The 24236-nt window shown below is 39.3% G+C and overlaps 1 protein-coding gene across 2 annotated transcripts in view; it reads left to right on the top strand.

Annotated features, from left to right (window-relative positions):
* LRP12 (LDL receptor related protein 12) overlaps positions 1-8727 on the top strand; it is a 76003-nt gene extending 67276 nt beyond the window's left edge. For both annotated transcript variants that reach the window (XM_007075823.3, XM_007075822.3), the window contains 2 exons: positions 1049-1181; positions 5530-8727. In XM_007075823.3, the coding sequence (XP_007075885.1) occupies positions 1049-1181; positions 5530-6396 (1000 nt within the window). In that variant the 3' untranslated portion in view covers positions 6397-8727. The remainder of the gene's footprint in view (positions 1-1048; positions 1182-5529) is intronic.
* The last annotated feature ends 15509 nt before the right edge of the window (positions 8728-24236 follow it).

Raw genomic sequence — 24236 nt, 5'->3', positions numbered from 1 at the left:
GTGAGTGGAATAAGATGGCAAAAATATAAATGGTAGAAAAGCTGTAAAACAAAGTATAGAAGAAAAGTCAAAAGTTAACCTAATCTGATGGGGGGGAATGGAAAGGCTTTTATTGAACAAGTGCCATTTGAAATCTACAAGTAGAATGTAGACAGGGAAAAGATATTGTAGTTGAAAAAAATAGCCTGGGAAAATGCATAAAAGTAGGAATGCCTAGCATTGCTTGGAGAAGTATCACATACTTCATTTCATCTGGAGCCTAAGATACATATCAAGGGCTAAAAGTTAAAACTTGGAACATGGGGCTAGTGTCTCAGGTCCATGACAGCCGTGTGTCAGGAGTTCTCAGTTAATTAAGAAATGGTTAAGTATTAAAAGGTGACCTTCAGAGAGGGTTTTCTTCCACGTGGTGTGGGATAGATTGGACTTGGGAGAAGCTAATGGCAGAGAGAGGTCCCTTAGGACACTGTTGTAGAGACAGTGACCCTCAGTTCCAGGAGAATTACAAATAATAGATTCAACAAAAGACTTCATATACCCAACAGGTAAGCTAATAGATACACGCAGATGCACAGTGTCAAAATAATCATGCTGCCTCTTTGGCCAGAAAGCTTTTGACTACATTGCAGCATAAGAGCTCAGTGAAGAGTCTGAGGTCTTATAAGAACAAGCTATTCCAGAAAGTGTACTGGTGGCTCATTCACTCTTTTCCTCATCTAAAAACTAAATGTGTTGAACTTGATGATTACTTTCACCTAAAGTCTCAAACCTCTTATGTTCTTAGGGCTTTAAAGATCTAATATATTTACCTTTTACGGGAATTTCTAATTCACTCAAACTTAGTGATCCAGGCTCCTAGTGAAAGCCCCATGGCTTTTTGCCTTTGTATTCTCAGTGTCAGAATGCTATAGATATCCAATAAATGTTAGTTGGCTAAGCTTTAAAAACGGTCAAATATATTAAGGTTCAGCTTTTTTTCATTGTTGATTTAAAAAATTATTTTAGCTTGCCTTTTTAACCTTTTCTGTTCCCCTGTTTTCTCTAACAGGTCATTTGAAACACAGCTGTCAAGAGTGGAAGCAGAACTGCTAAGAAGAGAAGCCCCTCCCTCTTATGGACAGTTGATTGCTCAGGGTTTAATTCCACCAGTTGAAGATTTTCCTGTTTGTTCACCTAATCAGGTATGTTGCAATTTATGATTTCTGTTTCCTAAAATGAATTCTATATTTGTATATATGGTAAAGGACCTTTGTCATAATTCTTGTAGTCAAGGATTATTAAATATATGGAGGATTTGAAATTATGTTTCATTGTATTTTAACAAATGCTACAAAATACCAAATGGTTTCATTCTTCTGATTTTGTTATGTGATTCTTGAGCATTTTACTATTTATGATAATTTGGTACATTAAAATTCAGAAGTAAAGTTTAGTAAGTTATTTTCTGTTTGAACTAAACATCTAGAAGATTTAAGAATGAACGTTAAAATTAATACATTAGTAATCTGCTAGATTAATGAGTTAATAAGTAAAAGTAAATTGCAATGAAGTTAACATTTCTACCTGACTAGAGGGAAAACTTTTGTTCACAGCCAGATTTTACGGTGTTTAAGAATTCATACCGTTTTTTTTTAAAAACAGTAACTAGTAATATATCAATAATTAGATTAACTGGTTAACAATAAAAGTAATTGCAATGAAGTTAATATTTCCACCTGACTTGAGGGAAAACTTGACAGCCGGATTTTACAGTGTTTAAGAATTCATATCATTTTCTTTAAATAGTAACTCATTATTTTATTAATGTTTCCGAATTCTTTAAAGTTCTATTAACACTATTTTGGGGCTCCTTGGTGGCTCAGTTAGTGAAGCATCAGGTCATGAACTCATGGTTCGTGAGTTTGAGCCCCAGATCCGGTCAGCTTGAGCCCCTCTTCAGGCTCCGCAGTGACAGTGAGGAGCCTGCATGGGATTATCTCTCTCTCCCTCTCTCTTCCTCTCTTTCTGCCCCTTGCTCACTCTCACTCTCTCTCTCTCAGAACTAAATAAATTTAATAAAAATATAAAAAATTAAAATTAAATAAAGTCCTATTAGCATTTTTTTAAAAATTTCTTTTTCAATGCCTAAAGTATACCAGGGTTCATAAAGACATAAGGGTGTATACATTTAAAATGTAAATTCGGGGCGCCTGGGTGGCTCAGTCGGTTGAGCGTCCGACTTTAGCTCAGGTCATGATCTCGCGGTCCGCGAGTTCGAGCCCCGCCTCGGGCTCTGGGCTGATGGCTCGGAGCCTGGAGCCTGCTTCCGATTCTGTGTCTCCCTCTCTTTCTGTCCCTCCCCCGTTCATGCTGTGTCTCTCTCTGTCTGAAAAATAAATAAACGTTAAAAAAAAAATTAAAAAAAATAAAATGTAAATTCATTCAGAAATATTTATAAAAATTGATAAACATTATTTTCCCAGTGATTTAATTCTGTGCAAAATGGAAAACCGTTTTCTTTCTGGTAGATATGATTTCTGACTACAGTCTGTCACCTTTATTTGAGTCTTTTAAGAAATATTGGTGAGAATTTATAGCTTTAAGAACATTTCTCTAGATGTAACTTGCTAAGTAAATAATTCAAAAGTTCCACTGGTCAGAATTTTGTGTGCAAAATAAGAGAAAGCTATATATTCTCAGCCCTGCCAGGTGGCAAGTTTCTTTGTAGGTAGGAGCTCAAACAGTGGTCAACTCCACCCACCTAGTCCATCATCTGCCATCTGTCACCTACCACCCCTATGCCCTGAAGCTGCCTCCAGGAGTTCAGCTAACTGTGAAGTTAAAGAAAGCACAGTCCACACCAAACAGGTCTCATCTTTACAGAAATTATAAGTTCTGAGGTTCCCAAAATGATTTTCAGTTTTGACTGTTCACTAGATGGACTCAGAGGTCACTGAAAGCTCTTATACTCAGGGTTATGGTTAATTACAGGGAAAAGACCTAAATTAATTCAGCCAAAGAATAAGACACCTGGAACAGGGTTCAGGAGGGTGCCAAACCCAGATCTTCCAGCTGTCGTCTCCACACAAAGTCAAGACAGTGTTACACTCTCAACACGGGTGTATGACAGTGTGCACAGAGTATTGCCAACTAGGGAGCTCGCCCGAGACGCAGCCTCCAGAGTTTTTACTGTGGCTCCACCATGCAGGTATGATTAACTGCGCATGTGGCTGATCTCAGTCTCTAGCCCCTGCGCACTGACTGATCCTGCCGAGTCCAGTGCCCACCCTACATCACACTGCTGGTGTGGCTTAGAGCCTCCACCTTAGACACAGCGTTATCTGTATCTGGCTGGCCCCGGGCCCCAGGCCCCAGGCTAGGACACTCCTGTCAGAGATGATGCTGTAAGGGCTCAGAGGTCACATCCCAGAAGCAGATGGCAAAGGTCAGACCTCACTCTGAATAACATTTAATTCTTTACTACATACTACACCGTTCTTTAGGTTTATAGTTTAGCCTTATGAGGGAATTATACTCAACAAAGTTTTAAAATAAAATGTTTATGAATAGTAAGCTAGATTTTATTCCATTTATGAGATTAAACTTTCAAATTTCAAACTTTTGGTAACACATTATCAATTTGTTATTAATTCTCAATTATTATTTTCTTTAAAAAGAAAAAGAATATTCTAAATTCCCATCCCATTCAAAAATAGAAATGCTTTCTGAAGAATGCTTTCTTCTTTCATAAACTGAAGAAGTATGTAAAATTATCCCTAAAACATTAGGAATCTAATGTAAAATTAATTTTAATTAAACAGACTTTTAAGGGGCGCCTGGGTGGCTCAGTCGGTTAAGCGTCCGACTTCGGCTCAGGTCACGATCTCGCGGTCCGTGAGTTCGAGCCCCGCGTCAGGCTCTGGGCTGTTGGCTCAGAGCCTGGAGCCTGTTTCAGATTCTGTGTCTCCCTGTCTCTCTGCCCCTCCCCCGTTCATGCTCTGTCTCTCTCTCTCTCAAAAATAAATAAACGTTAAAAAAAAAAAAATTAAAAAAATAAACAGACTTTTAACTCTAAGTAGAGAACTTCACTATGACGGACTCTAATGTGAAAGTGAGCATTGTTGATCTCGATGGGTGATAGCTGAATAAAAGGGAAGCTTATCTGAAGAGCCTTCTGTTCACTGCTGGGTATAAGATAGTACTCACATGAAAGCCTTAGAACTTAAATGCTAAATGGGGAGGACCACATCTATGGAGAAATTCCTTAGGGATGTGAACCGGTTTTTTGTTTGTTTGTTTGTTTTTTAATATAAAATTAGATACTTCTTAATTGGTGAAAAATCTGACTCATTTGTATAGCAAATCTGTGTATGCTGATCTTCAGATTTCTTATTGACAGTCCGTGCCAAATTATTAAATATTCCTATGATCGTAGTTCCTTTGCTTTCTGTGAATTATATTCCTGAGATTATGTTCAAAAGGCCTATGTGGGACTTACAAGTAAGTTTAATACCCATCTTGAAGAGAGGTGGAGAACACATGCTATCAAGGGAAACTCTTTTCTTCTGTGAAGGGAAAGGGAGAGCCATTCGTTTTGGCAGGGTGAAATTATAGCATCATTGGAAAGGGAATATGTCAACTCACCATTTTTTCCTGGAAATACTGTATTTTAAATACCAAATGCCACAAATGAAAGCTGGGTTTGTTCCAGGTTTGAATACTCCCTTTTTATAACCACTAGATGGAGCTTAAAGACTGTTTTATATAAATGTTGTATGTTTTTAAAATAACCCATTAATGTATTCATCTAGGAAAATGAGTAAATTTTCAAATAAGGGTGTGAAAATTTATGCTTAACGCTATGCTGTAGAAAATAAAACCTAATCTTTAAAGATTGAGAAGAGTCCAAATGTCTCAAATACCGTTGTGTTGTAGTGCTATAAAAAAATTAATCTTAAACTTTGTTTCCTGTGCTGTATTATAAATTAATTAATTCTCTTATTTATGACAGTATAAATCAATCTTCACTACCCATTCATTCAACAAATCCTTGAGAACCAGCTGTGAAATATATATATATATATATATATATATAACTTTACCATGTTTGGGAAAGTTTCAACCTTGTAAATCAAGTCTGACTTGTTCTGTGTTTAAAAACAAGAAAGGCATAAACCAGATAAAGAGCCTAGTTTACATTCCTAGCTAAAGCAGTGTCAAATAATTTTGTCCCTTTGGCACACTTTTAGAATTGGATTACAGCGTCCAGTTTTGAAATAAAATAGTTGTTGTAATTGATATGAAACATCACTCTAAAGTTGTATGTATAAAATGCAGTGTCAGGAAAATCTTAAGTGAGCAATGGTACGAGTTATAGATTAGATTCTGTGGTAGGTGAACCTTTACAGATGAGAGAATTGAATTCATCCTTCATAGACTCTAACAATGAGTAATAGTGTCTTTACCCACAACATGTTCTTGTTAGAAGCATGTTTTCTGTGTTAATACTTCATTGTTAGCGATCTTAAGATCTCCTCTTATTTCCTGTAGGCTTCTGTTTTGGAAAACCTGAGGCTGGCAGTACGATCTCAGCTTGGATTCACTTCGATCAGGCTTCCAATGGCAGGCAGATCCAGCAATATTTGGAATCGTATTTTTAATTTTGCAAGATCACGTCATTCAGGGTCGTTGGCTTTGGTCTCAGCAGATGGAGATGAGGTTGTCCCTAGTCAGAGTACCAGCAGAGAACCTGAAAGAAGTCATGCTCACAGAAGTTTGTTTTCTGTGGAGTCCGACGACACAGACACAGAAAATGAGAGAAGAGATACGGCAGGAGCATCTGGTGGGGTTGCAGCTCCTTTGCCCCAAAAAGTCCCTCCCACGACAGCAGTAGAAGCAACAGTGGGAGCAAGTGGAAGTTCCTCAACTCAGAGTACCCGAGGTGGTCACACAGATAGTGGAAGGGATGTGACAAGTGTAGAACCCCCAGGTGTGAGTCCTGCGAGGCACCAGCTCACAAGTGCACTAAGTCGTATGACTCAGGGGCTGCGTTGGGTACGTTTTACATTAGGGCGATCAAGCTCCGTAAATCAGAACCAGAGTCCTTTGAGACAGCTTGATCATGGGGCAAACGGAAGAGAAGAAGATGATGATGTTGAAATGCTAATTCCGGTGTCCGATGGAGCTTCAGACTTGGATGTGAATGACTGCTCCAGACCTCTTCTCGATCTTGCCTCGGAGCAAGGACAAGGGTTTAGACAACCATGCAGCGCAGCGAACCCTGGAGCGAGGCCAAGTAATCGAGACGGCCCCTGCGCGCGCTGTGGCGTCGTCCACACTGCCCAGATCCCAGACACTTGCTTGGAAGCAACACTGAAAAATGAAACAAGTGACGATGAGGCTTTGTTACTTTGTTAGGTACGGATCACAGCGAGCGAGGCCATGTACGAGTCGGAGCAGCATCCGTTCGTTGTTTTGTAAACTTCACAATTAAACTAGTTTTAATTTAAAAGCAAAAAAGATGCAGGGTGATTTCTTATTATTATATATTAGCCTGCATGGTTAAATTAAACAACTTGTAACTCTATGAACTTTAGAGTTTACTATTTTAGCAGCTAAAATTGCATTATGTATTCATACTGCTCAATAATGTTCTTCCATTCGTTTTAATTGTTTTTATCCTGGTACTGTAGTTCACAGTAGATGTATGGCTGCTGACTCATTCAACTGTCAGTTTATCTATCCTATGTTAAAACATTTGTTTGTACAAAATAATACCTTCTTCTCATTGAACCCTTTATGCTTTTTGCCATTACATCTTGTAACTTAATATATCACATTTCAAGGTGGTTAATGTACAAAAAAAAAAAAAAAAAAGCCCCTTATATTCACCTGACTTTTTATTTAGGTGACATCTGTCTAAATATTATTGGGTTTCATCATAATATGAGCTTTCTCAAAGGGAAAAACCTTTGTCTACAAATTTTTCTCTTACATTTAACATTCTGTGATGTGAAATTTAGATAGAGTTAGAAAAATTAATGGCAAAAGTGAAACTCTTTTATAGATTTTCTAATGTTGACTTTAATACTCTAATATGGTACAAACCAAATGGTAAAATCCCAAGTCATTTCTTTTTTCATCCCTATTTCGGGACAGAATTAAGCAGATGAAGATATTCTACTATGCATTAAATCTTGAACTTTATAAAAAATGTACAAAAATTGTACAAGATAAGTTCCAACTGGTAATGTCCTTCCCTGGTACAGGGTGATGCTTGTATTGGACCCTAGGGATTTGCACTAACGTCATGTCAAGGTCACAGATGAGTTCAGTGCACAAGCACTATCACTTTCAATACTGTCATTTGCTACCACAATGACTATATATTTCCATAGCTTTGGGGGGGGCGTTTTTATTACAACTTGAAATTGCTTTGCTGGTTTCATATTTATTTGTTGTATTTAAAGACTGCATTATTGTAAGAGTGATTTTCGATATATTTTATTCACTGCGGGGGAGGATCATGCTACACGTCAGAAAGCAAATTACGAAATCATTCAGATCCTCCCCCCTTTTTTAAGTAGAATGAATTGCAAACCCCGCATATTTTTTTATTGTCTGTTCTTGTTTATTTATTCTTTAGCTGTCTGTTTTAATAGCTTAATGATTGAGTATGAAATATGTATTTGTGTGTGATTATTGCTATTTATTAAATTTTCAATATTTTGCTGAATGTCATTTTAAAGCATGTTTGAGGTCTTGTGTATTTGTCGTGTTATGCTGTCAGAAAGAACTGACTGAAATGTTTTAATATGTATCCAAAATTAAAAATCACTTTTTTTGTATTGCCTTGAGGTACTTTTTAAATCAGAGTTGCTCTTTATTTTTGTTGCATTTTGGTGCACGTGCAGATTGAGGCCGTAAAATACTGCGCTGTGTCTAGAAGAACATTGAAGGGCAGGCAGTCTTCTTCAGAATAAGGTGGTAGCTTATACCAGCACTTGAGGGTAAAAATTCCCAAGGAGCTGAATATATTTGCCTTTGAGAAAACTTCTTAATTAATGTTTCTTATAAGATGCAATAATTCAATTAGTTCTCTTTGTATGATTTTCAGATGCATTTCAGACCCGTATAGAATATTTTCCTAGCAGAATTTGTATCACCAAATTAATCTTATTTAGGTCCTACTAATAATATATTGTATAGGTTTCTTGGTTTTGTTTCCTGGCATTTCTATTTTAATTTCTTTCTATAATTAACTAATACATTTTCCTGGTTCAAACAGTAAAAGGTGAGTCTCTCCCCTTCCCTGACACCCATCTTTTAGTTCCCTTCCAAAGAGACAAGTACCAATACCAAATTCTGTATACCCCTCCAAAGGTACCATGTAAATCCATAAATGTGTCCATATATATATAAATGTCATATATAATAATACAAATTGTAACCTACTATGCATACTTTGTACTTTTTTTAAGAGAAAAATGTTATCTATTTAAGTTTGAATATTAAAACTAAAGTTGGGTATTTCTTTTATTTCAATTTTCCCACTTAAATCACAATCAATCCGGAATGTAAGGCTCCATTTTTTCCCCAGTTAATTTTATCCTGCAGCTCTTTATTAAATAATACATTCTTTCCTTACTATTTGAAATGACACTTTTATCATAGAATTTATATACTACTTGGATATGTTTCTAGACTCCAATTCTATTCTCTTCAATTGATCTACCCTTCTCTTTTTATACTAGCCCTATACTGTTTTAATAACTGTAATGTTTAAATGTTTTAAATATTCTTGCTTATTTTTCCGTTTGAACTTTAGAATTGACCTACTCAAGTCTCACAAAACAAGTCCCATTAGTATGTGGGTTTTTTGAACCATTTTTTTTTAATGTTTATTTATATTAGAGAGAGACAAAACATGAGCGGGGGAGGGACAGAGAGAAGGAGACACAGATTTTGAAGCAGGCTCCAGGAAACAACGTGTCAGCACAGCGCCCGACGCGGGACTCGAACTCAAGAACTGAGATTATGATGAGTCGAAGTCAGACAACCAACTGAGCCACCCAGGTACCCCTAGACAATTTTAATTTTTATAGATTAACCTAGGGAAATTGGACATCATTATCATGTTAAAGCTTCTGTCTAAATCATGGTACCTATGTAAAAATGGTGCCCATTCATTCTTTTTGTGGTTGTTTCCTTTAGACATGTTTCGCATTTTACTTTATAGAGATCATCTTCGTTCTTAAGAGTTTATTCTTAGGACTTTCAGTGTTTTTGTTATCAATATTAAGGAAGTCCTTTTTATAATTCAATCTGCGTTTAGTATATGTTAAGCTTAATGATTTCTTTACATTAATTTTCTCCACAGCTACCAGACTACCATTTTCTTATAGCTAGTAATATTTTTTTCTTTTGTGTTCTCTAGTTACACAATCATATTTTCCAGCTTGCATACCTCTTTACATTTTAATTGCATTGTCTAGTACTTCTAGAATAATGTTAAATATATCAGTCAATCACGTTAAGGAGAATCAATTGATCCACCGATCTCTATATTTAAAAAAAAACTTAACCAAGAATGCATGTTGAATTTTATCACATGCCTTTTCACTATGGAGATGATCATATGATTCTTCTCCTTTGATCTTTTAATACGTTGAATTTTACTAATATATTTTGTAATTTTGAACCATTCTTGCATTCCTGAAATGAACTACTTGGCCATGTGTATATTTTTAATATATTGCTACGTTATATTTTATTTAGCATATTTGCAACTGTATTCATCAGTGATATTAGTCTGTAGTTTTTATATGTGTGTGCTGTCTTTTAAGAAGTTTGGTTTTTAGTTTTATGCCGGTTAATTTGGAAACTTCCTTTTCCTTTGGTCCAGAACAGCTTAAATTGCATTGGAATATTCTGTTCCTTAAAATTTCAGTGAAATGATCTGATGGATGTTTGGCTAGTAGCTCTTTAACAACTTTGTTGCTATCTTCTGTAGTAATTGGTCTGTGTAGTTTTTATATCTTAGCTGACATCATAAATCTTCCATTTCATCCAAGTTTACAAATTTAGTTGCATAGCGTTGAGCAAAGTTCTTTCTCTTTTGTGCATATGGCTCTCCCTTGTGTATTATGTTTGCCCTATTATCTTCTTAAATAAGATAGCTAACAGTTGACATTTTGAACTTTTTGTTTGTTTCTCGCAGAGTGGTATGTTTTGAATATCTCTGTTCTATAATTTTTCTGTTTTCCAATTAACTGACTTCCACTTTAATAAATTTCCTACTTTTTGCTCTCCTTAGTTCATTTGTTGTTTTTTCCCTGACTCCTTGAGTTAGCACTTCATTCATTCATTTTTATTTTCTAATTATTAATGTAAGATTTAAGGTGTAGACAATTCTAAGCACTGTTTAAACTGAATTACTTAGATGTATTGGTGTTGTCATGACTCTTATATTCTAGGTATTGTGATATTTCAGTGTTTATTTCTACTTTAATCCAAAAGTTGTTTTACAGAAGAAAATTTTTTTCCTTTTTTCTTTTCTTTGTTCCTTTTTTCCTCAGATAATAGAATTTTGGTGTGAATAGTAGTTTTGTTTTCTGGTTCTTACATTAATTTTCATTTTTATGGCATCAAGATCAGAAAATGTTATATGTATTATTTGGGGGAGATTTGAGTTTCTTGTCCTTTCTCATTTTTTTTAAGTGTTCCAGGAACACTGTTAAGTACATTCTCTGTTTATGGATACAGATTTTAGTAGATATTACTCAGATTATCATGACATAGTACTTTGTCTTGCCTTATCAGTCCATCAGTCAGGGCTCCAGGATTAGTTTGGAAGAGACTAGAAACCAAGGAGGCTGTGTTAGGATTCTTTGGGCCAGCAGCCCTGCCTTAGCGCTTGTCATCAGCCGGGACTGAAAACATAAGCACAGGATGAAGGGGAGTCTTTCTACAAGCTCTGGAGTTTCAGTTTCTACCATTGCTACCCCCATCATCCACTGTTCAGCTGGAAATAAATGGGTGAGACAGGTTAAAAGGACAAGGAAAAAGGTACTATACATTCAATTTGCTAGGTATTTGTTGAGTACCTACCACAAACCCATTGATGATGACGGTGATGATAAGAGCTCCATTCTAGCTGCTTGCTGGTTCCTTCACGCCCTTGCCCCTGAACTTCAAGGGAGACAATGACAGCAACTTCATAGGACCTGTTTTACTTACCCTGTGTAACAATTGATAGGCAGTAGAGAGGTTGGTTCTTGGAGTAACTGCACCCTCGTTCAGAAATAGCACACAAATTACAAGTTGCATGTGGCTACTACCAGGGGCTGGAGGTTGGCTGATTGCATCTTTTTCTGAGGCCCTCAACATTCAAGGTAGAATGAGGCAAAGTAAAATTCACAGAATTTCAGAGCTGGAAGGAATCTTTTGAAGGGAAGTAACAGATGTAGCTGATTAATCAGTAATGTTTTCCAATTCAATGAAATCTGTATTTTTTCTATGCCTTGTAACATAAGCCATATATGCACACATGGTTTAACCATTATGTGATGTTATGGATTTTTTTTAAAGGTCATTCTTTTTGACATGTTTTAGCACATACCTGACCTAAATGAGTGTATCCCCATGTTCACACTATCAAAAACCATTTCTAAGAGTCCTTTACCACCAGCTGTTTTTTTTGTCATAGGAAAGAATTCTCAAAGCACATACTTATTTACCCCTTGTTGAATGACTACCATCTGTCAAGCCCATTATATGGATCTTTGGATCCTCACAGTCCTGTGCCAATAGGACAGAAGTCCTAGAAGGACTTAAACTAAGACAATGGGACAAAACTAAGAGTTGACCTTAGTCTTGTCTGCCTCAACAGTTGTCTTTTGAATAAGATGAACCATAGAATGAAGTAATATCAGTAAAGAAAAATACCCATATTCAAATTGGAGCTAACAAACCTGGATTATTATGCAAACTCACTGAGCCTCAGCTTCCTCATTTTAAAATAAGGATAATAGCAGTTACCCCATAAGATTATTGTGAGGAATAAATTCAGATAACATTTGTAAAGGCCTTAGCACATGTTCTGGTCATCTATTGCTGTGTAACAAACTTCTCCCAAACTTTATACTTAAAGCAACCACAAGTCATTCAGTTTGCTCACAAATCAGTAACTTGGGCAGAGCTCAGTACAGTTGGTTCATCCTGCTCCTTGCATCCACGGAGCTGTAGGATATACTCACAAAAAAAGCTCACCTATATGACTGACAAGTCTGCTGGCTGTTGGCTGGGAGCTCAGCCAGGACACTTGAATCCTGTCCACGTGGGCCTCTCCATGGAGCTGCTTGTGTTGCCTTAAATATGGAAACTGGGATCCAAGAATGAGTGTCCCAAGGCACCTGCAGAAGCTACAAGGCTTCTTATGACCTAGTCTCAGAAGGCCCAGGATGTCACTTCTGCCGTCTCCTATTGGCCAAACAAATCACTGAAGCCAAACCAGATCCAATAGAGAGAGTGCTAGACCCCACTCTCAATAGTGGACACAGCAAAGAATTCGTGGCATTTGCAATCTACCACAGGACCTGACACATAAACACTAACTTGCCAGTGAATATTTTAAGAATAACAGTGTTACAGTCCCAGGAAGAAGCTCATTTGCCAAAAGGATCAAATCAACTCAACTCTCCTATCATATGTCAAGTACATCAATTGTCCACATATTGATTACAACTACAAAGGTAAGGGGCGTCAGGGTGGCTCGGTCAATTAAGCAACTGACTTGATTTTGGCTCAGGTTGTGATCTCACATATCATGAGATCAAGCCCCACTTTGGGCTCTGTGCTGACAGCACAGAGCCTGCTTGGGATTCTCTCTCTCTCTCTCTCTCTCTCTCTCTCTCTCTCTTTCTCTCTCTTTCTCTCTCTCTCGCCTTCTGAAATCTTTATTTTTAAATTTATTAGAGGTGAATGGTGGGTAATCTTTCTCTGACTTATTTTGCTTAGCATAATACACTCTAGTTCCATCCATGTTGTTTCAAACGGCAAGATTTCGTTCTTTTTGATTGCCGAATATTCCATTACACACACACACACACACACACACGCACACACACACCCCACATCTTCTTTATCCATTCATCAGTCAATGGACATTTGGACTTTTTCCACACTTTGGCTATTGTCGATAGCACTATTATAAACATTGGGGTACATGTGCCCCTTTGAATCAGCACCCCTATATCCTTTGATTGAAAACCTAGTAGTACAATTGCTAGGTCATAGGGTAGTTTCATTTTTTGAAGAACTTCCCCACCGTTTTCCATAGTGGCTGCACCAGTTTGCATTTCCAACACCAGTGCAAAAGGAGGAGCCTCATTTTAAAGGTTTGGGGAAAGGAAGAGAAAAAGTCTCATATCTCTGAGCAACGGCACAAGCCTTGGTTGGCTTGGCTACCTCGACTTCTGCTTACATGATGCACCGGTCACAGGCTTCTCCATTACCCACAGAGTAATACCTTCCCAACTTGTCGACCGGTTCCTAAATTGGAAATAACAGTGGATTGGAGGATTAAATGAAATAATATATATAAGCAAGTTAGACAGGAGAGGTTAAATGTAGTGTCGTGCTCAATAAGCATAGTTATGGTTGATGGTCAGGTTATCAATAAACTGCTGGCCCTGTTCTCTGCCAAAAGTAACTAAGATTTCATTTAACAAAAGGTTTTCGGGATTAATAAATTTGGAAACCAGTGCTAGAACATTGTAGGACCAAGTCACCCTATGCTAACCTAGGGCACATACAGTTTATTTAAGATACTGAAATAAATATATTCGCAAAGAATTTACTAAGAGTGACTTCAAGTGAAGTTACTGAGATGTCAACTAGGGTAGATCTTCCCATGTGCTGAAAGAAGGCTCAAGCCCTAAGAAGCTTAATGTTTTCCTAAAAGTGACATGGAAGCTTTACTAGGGACAAATAGAGTGAGCTGGAAAAGCATGGGCTTTGGAGTCTGACACATCACAGTCTGAATCCTGACTCTGCTGCTAAAGAGTTTTAGAACTGAATACATCATCTGATCTCAGCCAGCCGTGCTGTCTCATCTGGAACATGGGAAAATACCTACCCTTAAGAGTTACTACTATAAGGATTAAACAAAAGAAAAAGAAAGAAAAAAAAAAAAAAAGACTATGCAGAAGACTTTCCCAGAGCATAAGAGGTTGAAAATACATTTTAGTTGTCAATATTACAGATTCATTTTCCAAATTAATACCTTTGTTTTGTTCTCCCCTCCACTATGTGTTATGTGTTATGTATATTAGTAGAGCTTCTCAAAAGAGCAGATTTACAACAGCCACGGTCCTATTTTCTTGATTACAGGGCCACTTATGTCTGCATCTCAATGAAAAGTGGTATCTTGGCAGAGACATCTATTTTACTTTACAAAGGCCAAAGTGAAGAATTTCCACAGGGCCCTGAACAGAAAAGATGTGGCTACATGCTATGGACTTAGTAACATACATTGAGCTAATATAAATAGTATAACAGGCTTTCAGGGAAATTATTTGTATCCAGAAACTATGGTAATAAGCAACATATAAATAATATTCTAAAACTTTTTTCACTTTCACTACAATAGGATCATGTATATTTCCCTTATCTGCTGAGCCCTGATTTTAAAGAACATAGAAGTTTCTCAGGCGCCCGAGTGGCTCAGTCAGTTAAGTGTCCCAACTCTTGGTATCAGCTCAGGTCATGATCTCACGGTTTTGTGGGTTTGAGTCCCATATTGGGCTCTGCGCTGGCCCCACAGAGCCTGCTTGGGATTCTCTGTCTCCCTCTCTCTCTACTCCTCTCCCACTCTCACTGTCTCTCTCTCTCAAAATAAATTAAAAAGAAGAACATTGAAATTTCTTTTGGCGTTTAGATTTAGTTTTTCCAAGTCTGACTTAAATACAGACTTTGTATTGGTTATTATGCATCGTATGAGTGTTAACATCATTGTGTTCCTATTAGTTTCCTTTGGCTGGATTTGCATTATTACTGTTTTTTATGGAGATTTCACCATACAATATAATTTCCATTCCTCTAGCTCATGAGTTGCCATTAGAATTGTTTGCCACGTGTGCAAAGTGATTCTTTGTAACCATTTTCTTGAATGTAGTGAGTGAAAATAAGCATCCATGTGTTGAGTACTTCCTGAGCACCAACGGTAGTACTAGATGCCTTATGTACATCATTTCTAATCCTCAGAACATGTCTGGGTGGTAGATATTGTCCTCTGAAGCAGCAGTATCGGCAGCAGCAGTAAGTGCCTTTGTCATTGGTGTTGGAAGGAGTATAATTCTTGGAACATGAACTAATTCTTTACTACATGTTCGCACAGAGAATAATGGAGAAATTTTACTTTATATTTAAGATTTTATTACAGTCACATAGTGAGCATTTCTGTTTTCTTTGGAACCATATTGGCTGTATTAAAAAATAACAAAAAGATTAGGGGTTCCTGGGTGACTCAGTTGGTTAAGCATCCAGCTCTTGGTTTCAGCTCAGGTCATGATGTCATGGTTTGTGAGTCTGAGCCCTGCATCAGGCTCCACGCTGAAAGCGCAGAGCTTGCTTAGGATTCTCTCTCTCTCTCCCCCTCTCTCTCTGCGTCCCCCCACCTCAAAATAAATAAATAAACTTTTTAAAAAATAACAAAAATTTAAAAACAACCACTTCACAATCTAGGATGGCTATTGTCAAGCAGAGAGGGAACTGCAAGCATTGGCAAGGATATAGAAAAACGACCTTCCATACATCACTGGCAGTAATATAAAATGGTGCAGTCACTTTGGAAAGCAGTTTCTCAGTACTTTAACAGTTAACTATAAAGTTACCATCTGACCCTGAAATCTCACTCTTAGGTACATACCCAAAGAAATGAAAACATATGTCCACATAAAAACTTGTATGTGAATTATTATAGTAGCATTATTCATAAGAACCCAAAAGTAGAAACAACCAAATGTACATGATTTGATAAATGGATGAAAGCATGATATATCCAGAAAATGAAATACTACTTGGCAATAAGAAGGAATGAAGTGGAAAACATCCTACAACATGAAGGAACTTGAAACCATCATGCCAAGTGAAAGAAGTCAGTAAGAAAAGACCACCAATTAATTGTATGATCCTATTTATATGAAATGTTCTGAAATCTGTAGAGACAAAAAGTAGATTATTGGTTACGTAGGGCTAGGGAATGGGGAGATGGGAGAGTTAGGATTGGCGACTTCTAATGGGTACAAGTTTCTTTTGGGGTTGATAAAAAACATTCTGAAGTTAGATTAGGTGAATATTTTTAAAATATTGTAAATATATTAAAAACCCATTGAATTGAACACTTCAATGTGGTGAACTTTGTGATGTATAATTTATCTCCATAAAGCAATTAACAATTAGAGAACAAAAACACAAACAATATTCCCTTTCTCCTTTTGCTTTTAGAATTAGGTCTATGCTATTCGTGTACAAATATTCTTGCTTATTATTCTGCAAGATAAAAGTAATTGTTTCATCTATTTAGCCATATAATATAGTGGTTGTCGGTTCCATTGGCCTTAAAATCTGATCAACTAACTGTGTGACTCTGGCAGTTAACCCCTCTGAACCATAGTTTTTACATCTGTAAAATGGAAGTAATGCTTTCTACCTCATGGAGTTCCTGTCAAGATGAGATAACATTTATAAGAACCTCAGCCCAGTACCTATTGGATTCAAGCTGAGCAATTAACTATTCCATAAATATTTATGGAGGGACTATGTTTGCTCACTCTATATGCTCTTTAAATCATAATGTGAAGACTTTATTTAATATGAAGCATATATTTTGTAAATCTAGAAAATCATAATTTTATAATATGAAATTATACTTATATATATAAGTATATATATAATTTGAAATATATAATATGAATTTTGAATATATAATATGAAATTATTATATAAATATGAATTTATATAATATAAAATTATATGAATGTGTACATTAACATGTCCACAAAAGGATTCATTAGTCCTATTCAAGGGAACAAGGAAACTATTTTCCTTTCCAACTTTAAAGAGAGGATAATAACTATATATAAATACAGATATAAGGTTACCAGGAGTGGCTTATCTGTTATTCACAAAAGTTTCTGAACCAAAGAACAGTTGGTCTTTTCGAGATGCCATCTAGTGGTTTATTCTAGCATTACAGTCATTTATTTTGGAACGCAATTAGTCGAATACTTGTTTTTAGTAACACTCCAATGAACTTCTTTGAAGGCAAATGTGTGAATGGAAAAGTAAATAAGGCTGAAGCTCAGTTTGGAGCTCCAAAGAAGTCTAAAAGAAACTTTTGACTGTGATCTAATTAATGTGGACCCAACGCTGAACATTTCCTCCATGTGCTGTGCTGTGATACTGACAAAGTGAACATGAAGTTAGTGAGCTCTTTTTATGTGCCATCGATAGGTTTTTGATTACACAGGTAAATAACATCACAGATTAGTGGCCATAAATACACAGTTACATAGTAGATGGGTAGTTAGGTATTATCCTTGACCTACAGCATTTTCACTGTGTTTGTCATGTCTAGTACTAAGTACCGCTTAACAGCAAAGGAATAATTTTTTCCCAAGAATTTAAGATGCACAACGTTTTTAATGAAGTAGGAAGATACACAACTCCACTACCTTACGTGAGAGAAGTAAGAGCATAAAATGAGATGGCATGGCCAGTGCAGAGGTCGAAAGTCTCTGCTTCAGAGGGTGTGGGTGTCGATGAGACCAGTGCATGTAAGAGGGGCCGCACCCAGACTGTTGTGTCTGTATTTCATCTTCTTGCCTGTACACTGATTCCTCCCACACCTGGGGCATCAGAATCTCAACACTGTCATGTCTGCATAACTTTATACAGTGTTGGGAGGGTTCCAGCAGAGCGCCTGCTATCCCTGCCTCAGCCCCAGCTGGGGTCTGGACTAAATTCCAGTAAGGTCTGCCTTAAATCCCTTTTGCTTTGTATCTTGACGGCATCAAAGGGGGAAGGGAGTGGGGTTGCTTTAGATGTACAGCACAGGAAGAACGCTACTAAGTTGAAGATGACTTTTAGAACCAAAGTAGGTAAACCCTGCAGATACTCTACACCTCACTTTGTATCCAAGTCGAAAGTCAACAAAATTCAAAGGACAGAAAGAAGATAGTGGTTGCCAGGGGCCAGAGCTGGGGGCAGAGAAGATTGCCTGTAAAGAGGCACAAGGAAACTTTTGGGGCTGATGGAAATACTCTCCATTTTGATTGCGATGGTAGTTGCCTGCAAAAGATTGCATGTCTTTGTCAAAATTCATAGCACTATATACTTAAACAAGATGAATTTTACTGTATGTATTTTACTGTTTTTATTTTTTAAACTTTTAAATATAAAATACAGTATTCAAACCCTATTTTGGTCTATGCAACAAAAATCCAAGTGGCATTTTTTTTTTAATGATTTGCTCTTGCTTAGAATGGCCAAGAAATTTAGCCAAGAATCCATAGGTGATAGGTGATAAGCCAGAACTCATATGCAGATCAGCTCATTTATTTACTCATTTATTTATTTTTTATACCCTTTGTAACCCAGGGTACACTTTCACTATTTCCTTACGTATTATCATATTGCTGCAATAAGTTTTGCTAAGAAAGATTAAAATAACTCGGAAACCGTGGCACATTCTGAGTGAGTTAAAGGAGCAGGAGGGTTTCTGTAGGCCCAAGCTAGTGAAGCTGGCAGATGGGCAGAAGAAACCTCTGAACCCAGCCTGGTGTTCCCAGCCCTTCGCTTGAGAAAGCAGTGTCTTTTTGTTCAGGGGAATGATGATAGGCACTATCTTAGGCTGAATTAGGGGCCCCGAAGATACCCGGATATCTTCCTAGACCCTGGAACTTGTGGATGTTGCCTTATAGGGCAAAAGGGACTCTGTAGATATGAAATCGAGGGGTTTGAAATGGGGGAAGTTATCCCGGGTTACCTAGCTGGGCCCTGACTGTAATCACAGTGTCCTTATAAGAGGGAGGCTGCGGAAGGCAATTGCAATCATGGACCAAGACTGGAGTGATGAGGCCACAGCCAAAGAATGCTGGCACCCACCAAAAGCTGGAAGAGGCTAGGAAGCAAATTCTCCCTCGGAGACCCCAGAAGGAAACAACACTGCCAAGAGCTTGACTATAGTCCAGGGAAACGGATTTTGGAGTTCTGGCTCCATGACCAAGAGAAAACAAAGTTGTGTTCTTTCAAGCTGTCACCTTTGTGGTGCTTTGTTCGAGCAGCCAGAGGAAATGCAGAAGGACTGTCCTACGTTTCCAAGACATGCCTGAACTTCCAGTTCAGCATCAGAATAGTTTAACAAACAAACCAGAAGCAGAACAAACAAAAATTATGTTAATACCAGACTGTATAGGAGACAAGAACGTTTGCAAAGTATTTTTCCTCGAGTTTCTTGGAATCACACCAGAACATGTCTGAAAGTTTTCCCCCAAGGCAGGTCGGTGTTGCCTGCTTTATAAATTGTTTTAACCACTCATGTCCTTGGTGACCTGAACAAGAACACAGAATCACTCCACAATACAGTCATCACAATCTAGGCAACTGTGCAGCAGCTTTGAAACAGCTCATCACGGGTGCTATAGGTCAGAAGTCACTGTCAGGGAGGCAGGATTTCATTTCTGGGTCATCATGTATCCATTTACGTCACCTGAGGCCCCAGTGCAGCCGGGATCTGAACCTGGCTTTGGAATCCGGAGTCACATAATGGGCAAATCACAGGTTCCAGAATGACTTACTGCCAACATTTACTGCTATGCGGCCTTGGGCAAATCATTTGACCTCAAAAAGGGAAAAACAGTACTCAGTTCAGAGAGTTGTGAGAGTGAAGTAAAATAAGGTGCATAAAGCATTTGGCCAGTCCTGACTTGACGTGAGTGCTGGATAAATCTTTGCTACCGGTGCTGGTATTGTTATCCAGGGCAAGCATCCTTCCTTCCGGCCAAGACTGGTGCTTCAGGGAAGGGTGCCCTCTGGAGTTGTCCAATGGCCAGTTCTCTCACTCTCTCTTTCTTTCTCTCTCTCTCTCTCTGGCCCTCCACAGGCAGGGGACTGTTCCCACCTGTCATGCATGTCATTGCTGAGCAGTGATAAACATGTTGCCCCTGGGCATCAGCACACAGACTTCAGGATCAGTTCCATCAAGCATCATTCCCTGATGATGACTGCAGGCTTCACACTCTGTATATGGCACCCTATCCATGAAGGGCCTCCAATGAAGTGGAGGGACCAGAAATAAAATAGTCCTGGATCTCAAAGGCAAGTCTTACTTTGTCTCCAATTCACACACCTTGACTCAAGAAGAGTTAAACTCGAAGACTCTGCCAGGCACTCTCTGAATGAGCTTCTGTCCCTGTTCCCAGAGTCACAAAACTCTAAAAGCCCAGAGGGTGGGTCTTACAAGCTCCTGTCAACCTCACTCCTTGTGTTTCAGTTGAGAAGATTCCTTCCCTCTGCCCATAAACAGTGGCTTGAAACCCTCTCAGGGCCACAGGGTCCTAGAGCAGGAGCCGGCCAGTTCAGGAGAATAGGGAAAGCAAACTCCTGGACTCTGGGCTTGCTGAGGACTTAAATACCCCTGGGTCTGATGGATTTGTTTTCCCAAAAACTCAAGCCACTCAGTGAAGGAAGTCGCCATTTTCTCCTCTACCTTGCTGCCCTTTGAAATCATCAGTCAGGGCTGATTTCTGTGGTTAAGCATCGATCTTTGTAATCTTCTGGGTGACAGTGAGTCCTCCACTCTTTGTTCTGTGAGTCAACCAACCCGACTCTTCCCCCAGCAAGAAAAAGGCAAAATGACAGTCTTGCTTCCCACCAGTATCACGTCTCTCTCTCCCAAATCCTTGTTACTGCCCAGTGAGGCCTTAAGTAGACCTCTGGGTAAGGAGGAGGCTGAACAGGACAAAGCGAAGAGAGGAGGGGCTGTTCTGAGGACAAGCTTCCTCCAAGGATCACTTTTGTCCAGGCTCATCCCACCCGGTGAATCAGGGAGAGCTCTTTCTGTGAACTAACACTTCTCCTTGAACTTCCCCACTCTGTCTCGTGTTGCTGTCGGTGAATCTCCATGAGCCACTTCCTCCTGCTTCAGCGACATTCTACAAAGCCCTTTTTCTGATAAAAGTTTGAGTTAATTAAACATGGGAAGTTGGTTTGATGTAAAGTATCTAAAATAGGGGCACGTGGGTGGCTCAGTCGGTTAAGCGTCCGACTCTTGATTTTGACTCAGGTCATAATCTCACTGTACGTGAGCTCAACCCCCGCATCTGACTTCGGATCCTCTTTGTCTCTCTCTGCCCATCCCCCATGAGTGCTCTCTCTCTCTCTCTTTTCTCTCTCTCTCTCTCCCTCAAAAATTAATAAACATGGGGGGAAAAAGACTCTGTGGGGCGCCTGGGTGGCTCAGTCAGTTGAGCATCAGACTCTTGATTTCAGATCATGTCATGATCTCAGGGTTGTGGGATCGACTGACCCTATGTTGGCCTCCATGCTGAGCATGGAGCCTGCTTAAGATTCTCTCTCTCTCTGTGTGTTTCTCTATCCCTCTGCCTCTTTCCCCCACTCGTGATCAAGCTCTCTCTCTAAAATAAAATTAAAAGGGAAAAAAGGGGGAAAAAGACTCTACTAAAAAAAATAAAATAAAGAAACCTTTGAAGTCATTCACCTGGACAGTTTCAGAAAGGATGTCGCAACCACCCTGGCATCCCATCTTATTTTCCTACAGTGGTGTGTTATTTCGATAGCTTACAGGAGTTTCATTACATTTGTAATTATTCCTTTCACCTTTACACAGCAGCCTTTTCACAATAATTGCATAACCTTCTTGGATTTCTTGTTTCTGGCTTGATGGCCAAATCAGGAATCTGAAATTACTGAGGCTTTCTAATTTTTTAATCACTTAGATGTATGTGTAATCTGAGAGATGAGGAAATTTGCAACGATACCGTCCATTCCACTATTGGAAACACCATCCCTGAGGTCACATGTGACCGCCTTGTCTTTAAACTCAAAAGATATCTTCCCAGTCTCTGTCAGTTGACTGCTGAAAGTGACAGAAGACCCGAAGTCAACCAACTGCCACAGAGTGGAAAGTCTAGAGGAGGGGGGACTTGAGGCACGGGTGGTTCTGGAAGCTCCAACCATGTTGTGAGAAACCAGCCTCTCTCCATCTCTCCTGCATGTCCTCTGTGTTGGCTCTGTTCACAGGACTGTTTCCCTGTGTTGTCTACACGGCTCCCATAGGCCCCTTGTTTATAACCTTCCAGGTTCAAGTCCAGCAGGAAGGAATAAGGTCCCCATCTGCTCCATCTAACAAAAGTCTTGGAATCTGCTCTTACTAGGCACAGTCAGCTGGCCTGGGACATGTGCCCATCCCATCACTGTGAGGACTCCTGGGTGAAGGATTTCCCACAGAGAAACTCCAGGGCCTGTTAGCAGAATAAGGACAAGAACAGGTGCTGGAACAGCAGATGTCTACCACACTCTCCGACCCTTCTACAGCATTCAGCTCTGCTGCCCTTCTTGAAATTCTGTATTGCTGTCTTCCCTCACACGTTGCTTTCCCATACCCCTTCTGACTACCCCTCTTCTGTCTCTGCTTCCTCCTCCTCCCCTGTAGGGTGCAGGGCTGGTCCAAGGTTGTCTAGCTCTATCAGACTCAACTTTGCCATCCTTCCTCTGTGCCTTTACATACTCTGTTCCCATGGCCTAGCATGCCATTCCTTTCCCCACCCCTCATCTCTTTATGTCTGTGTTCTCTATATCCTGGTTCAAATACCTCTCTGTGAATCTTCTAGATCCAGTTGTCTTCAAGACAGAAGTCGACTCTCCCTTTCCCCCAAACTCTTATCTTTATCCTCTCTCAAAGGTAGAATTTTCTGTTTTATATATTTTGTCATCTATTGAAGTATCGAATGTGTGTCACCATTGGCTGGCTCCTTGAGGACAAGATGATATTTATCTTTATCCCTTACCCCCACCCCCCACCCCCTTGCCCATCCAATCCCCTCCATGGTCAGTCCTTACAAAGCCAGTATTTGTTCATTAGGTTTCTATGGTATTTCCCATTTTATTAAGGTGCATTCACATCCATCACCATATCCGCTTCTCAAAGAAGTCTGCAAGGGTGGAGGGGGAGAACAAATATCTCAGTTTTTTGTATGAGAAAACTGAGGACCCAAGAGGGTGAAAGACTTAACAGAAGACCTCTAAACCAGTCTTGTGAAAAATCGGACTAAAACCCGGATCTTTAGAATTACATTACTTGCTATTTTCCAAGAAAAACTTGCTGGTACCTATTGCATTCTTAAAATCTGGAGAATCGTTGATACCAAGCTGCTTTAGTTTCAAAGAGATTAAATATTTCACTCTGAACTTTCACTCAGTGTCTGCCAATTACTGGGGTTGTGTGATGGATGATTTGCTCCTCATAAAAAATATTTTTTTTTATTTTTATTTTTAACGTTTATTTATTTTTGAGACAGAGAGAGACAGAGCATGAACGGGGGAGGGTCAGAGAGAGGGAGACACAGAATCTGAAACAGGCTCCAGGCTCTGAGCCGTCAGCACAGAGCCCGACGCGGGGCTGGAACCCACGGACAGTGAGATCGTGACCTGAGCCGAAGTCGGACGCTTAGCCGACTGAGCCACCCAGGCGCCCCTAAAAAATATTTTTAAAAGGAAATCCAGATCAAGTATCAAGTGGTTCCTTCTGGCGTGGGTATTTTCATTGTTGCTGCTGCAGGTGATGTGTGTGTGTGTGTGTGTGTGTGTGTGTGTGTGTGTGTGTGTGAGAGAGAGAGAGAGAGAGAGAGAGAGAGAGAGAGAGAGAGAGAGTGTCTGCCTGTGTCTATGTGTCTTGGGACAGGCACGTTCGTCTTTAAGGGGCAGAATAAGGTGGATTTCTTTCCCCAAAGTGCCTTTTCTTACAAGGGAAAACAAACGCTTAAAACTCGAAGACTCTCCCTCCCAGTGACCCGGACCCCTAGACTCGGGACGACGGAACAGTCGGGGTGGTGACCGAGCGCAGCCGGCCTGCCCCAGCCCGCCAGCGCCAGCCTCGCCTCCCGGGGTGGAGCCCGCCCCGCGGCCAGCAGATAAACAGGCGGGCGGGTGCGCCCGGGCTGCGCGCTCCCCTGGGG

Source organism: Panthera tigris, chromosome F2, assembly GCF_018350195.1.
Source record: "Panthera tigris isolate Pti1 chromosome F2, P.tigris_Pti1_mat1.1, whole genome shotgun sequence".
Lineage (NCBI taxonomy): Eukaryota > Metazoa > Chordata > Mammalia > Carnivora > Felidae > Panthera > Panthera tigris.
Note: the sequence above shows the minus strand (reverse complement) of the source record. Positions and strands in the feature narration are given on the sequence as shown.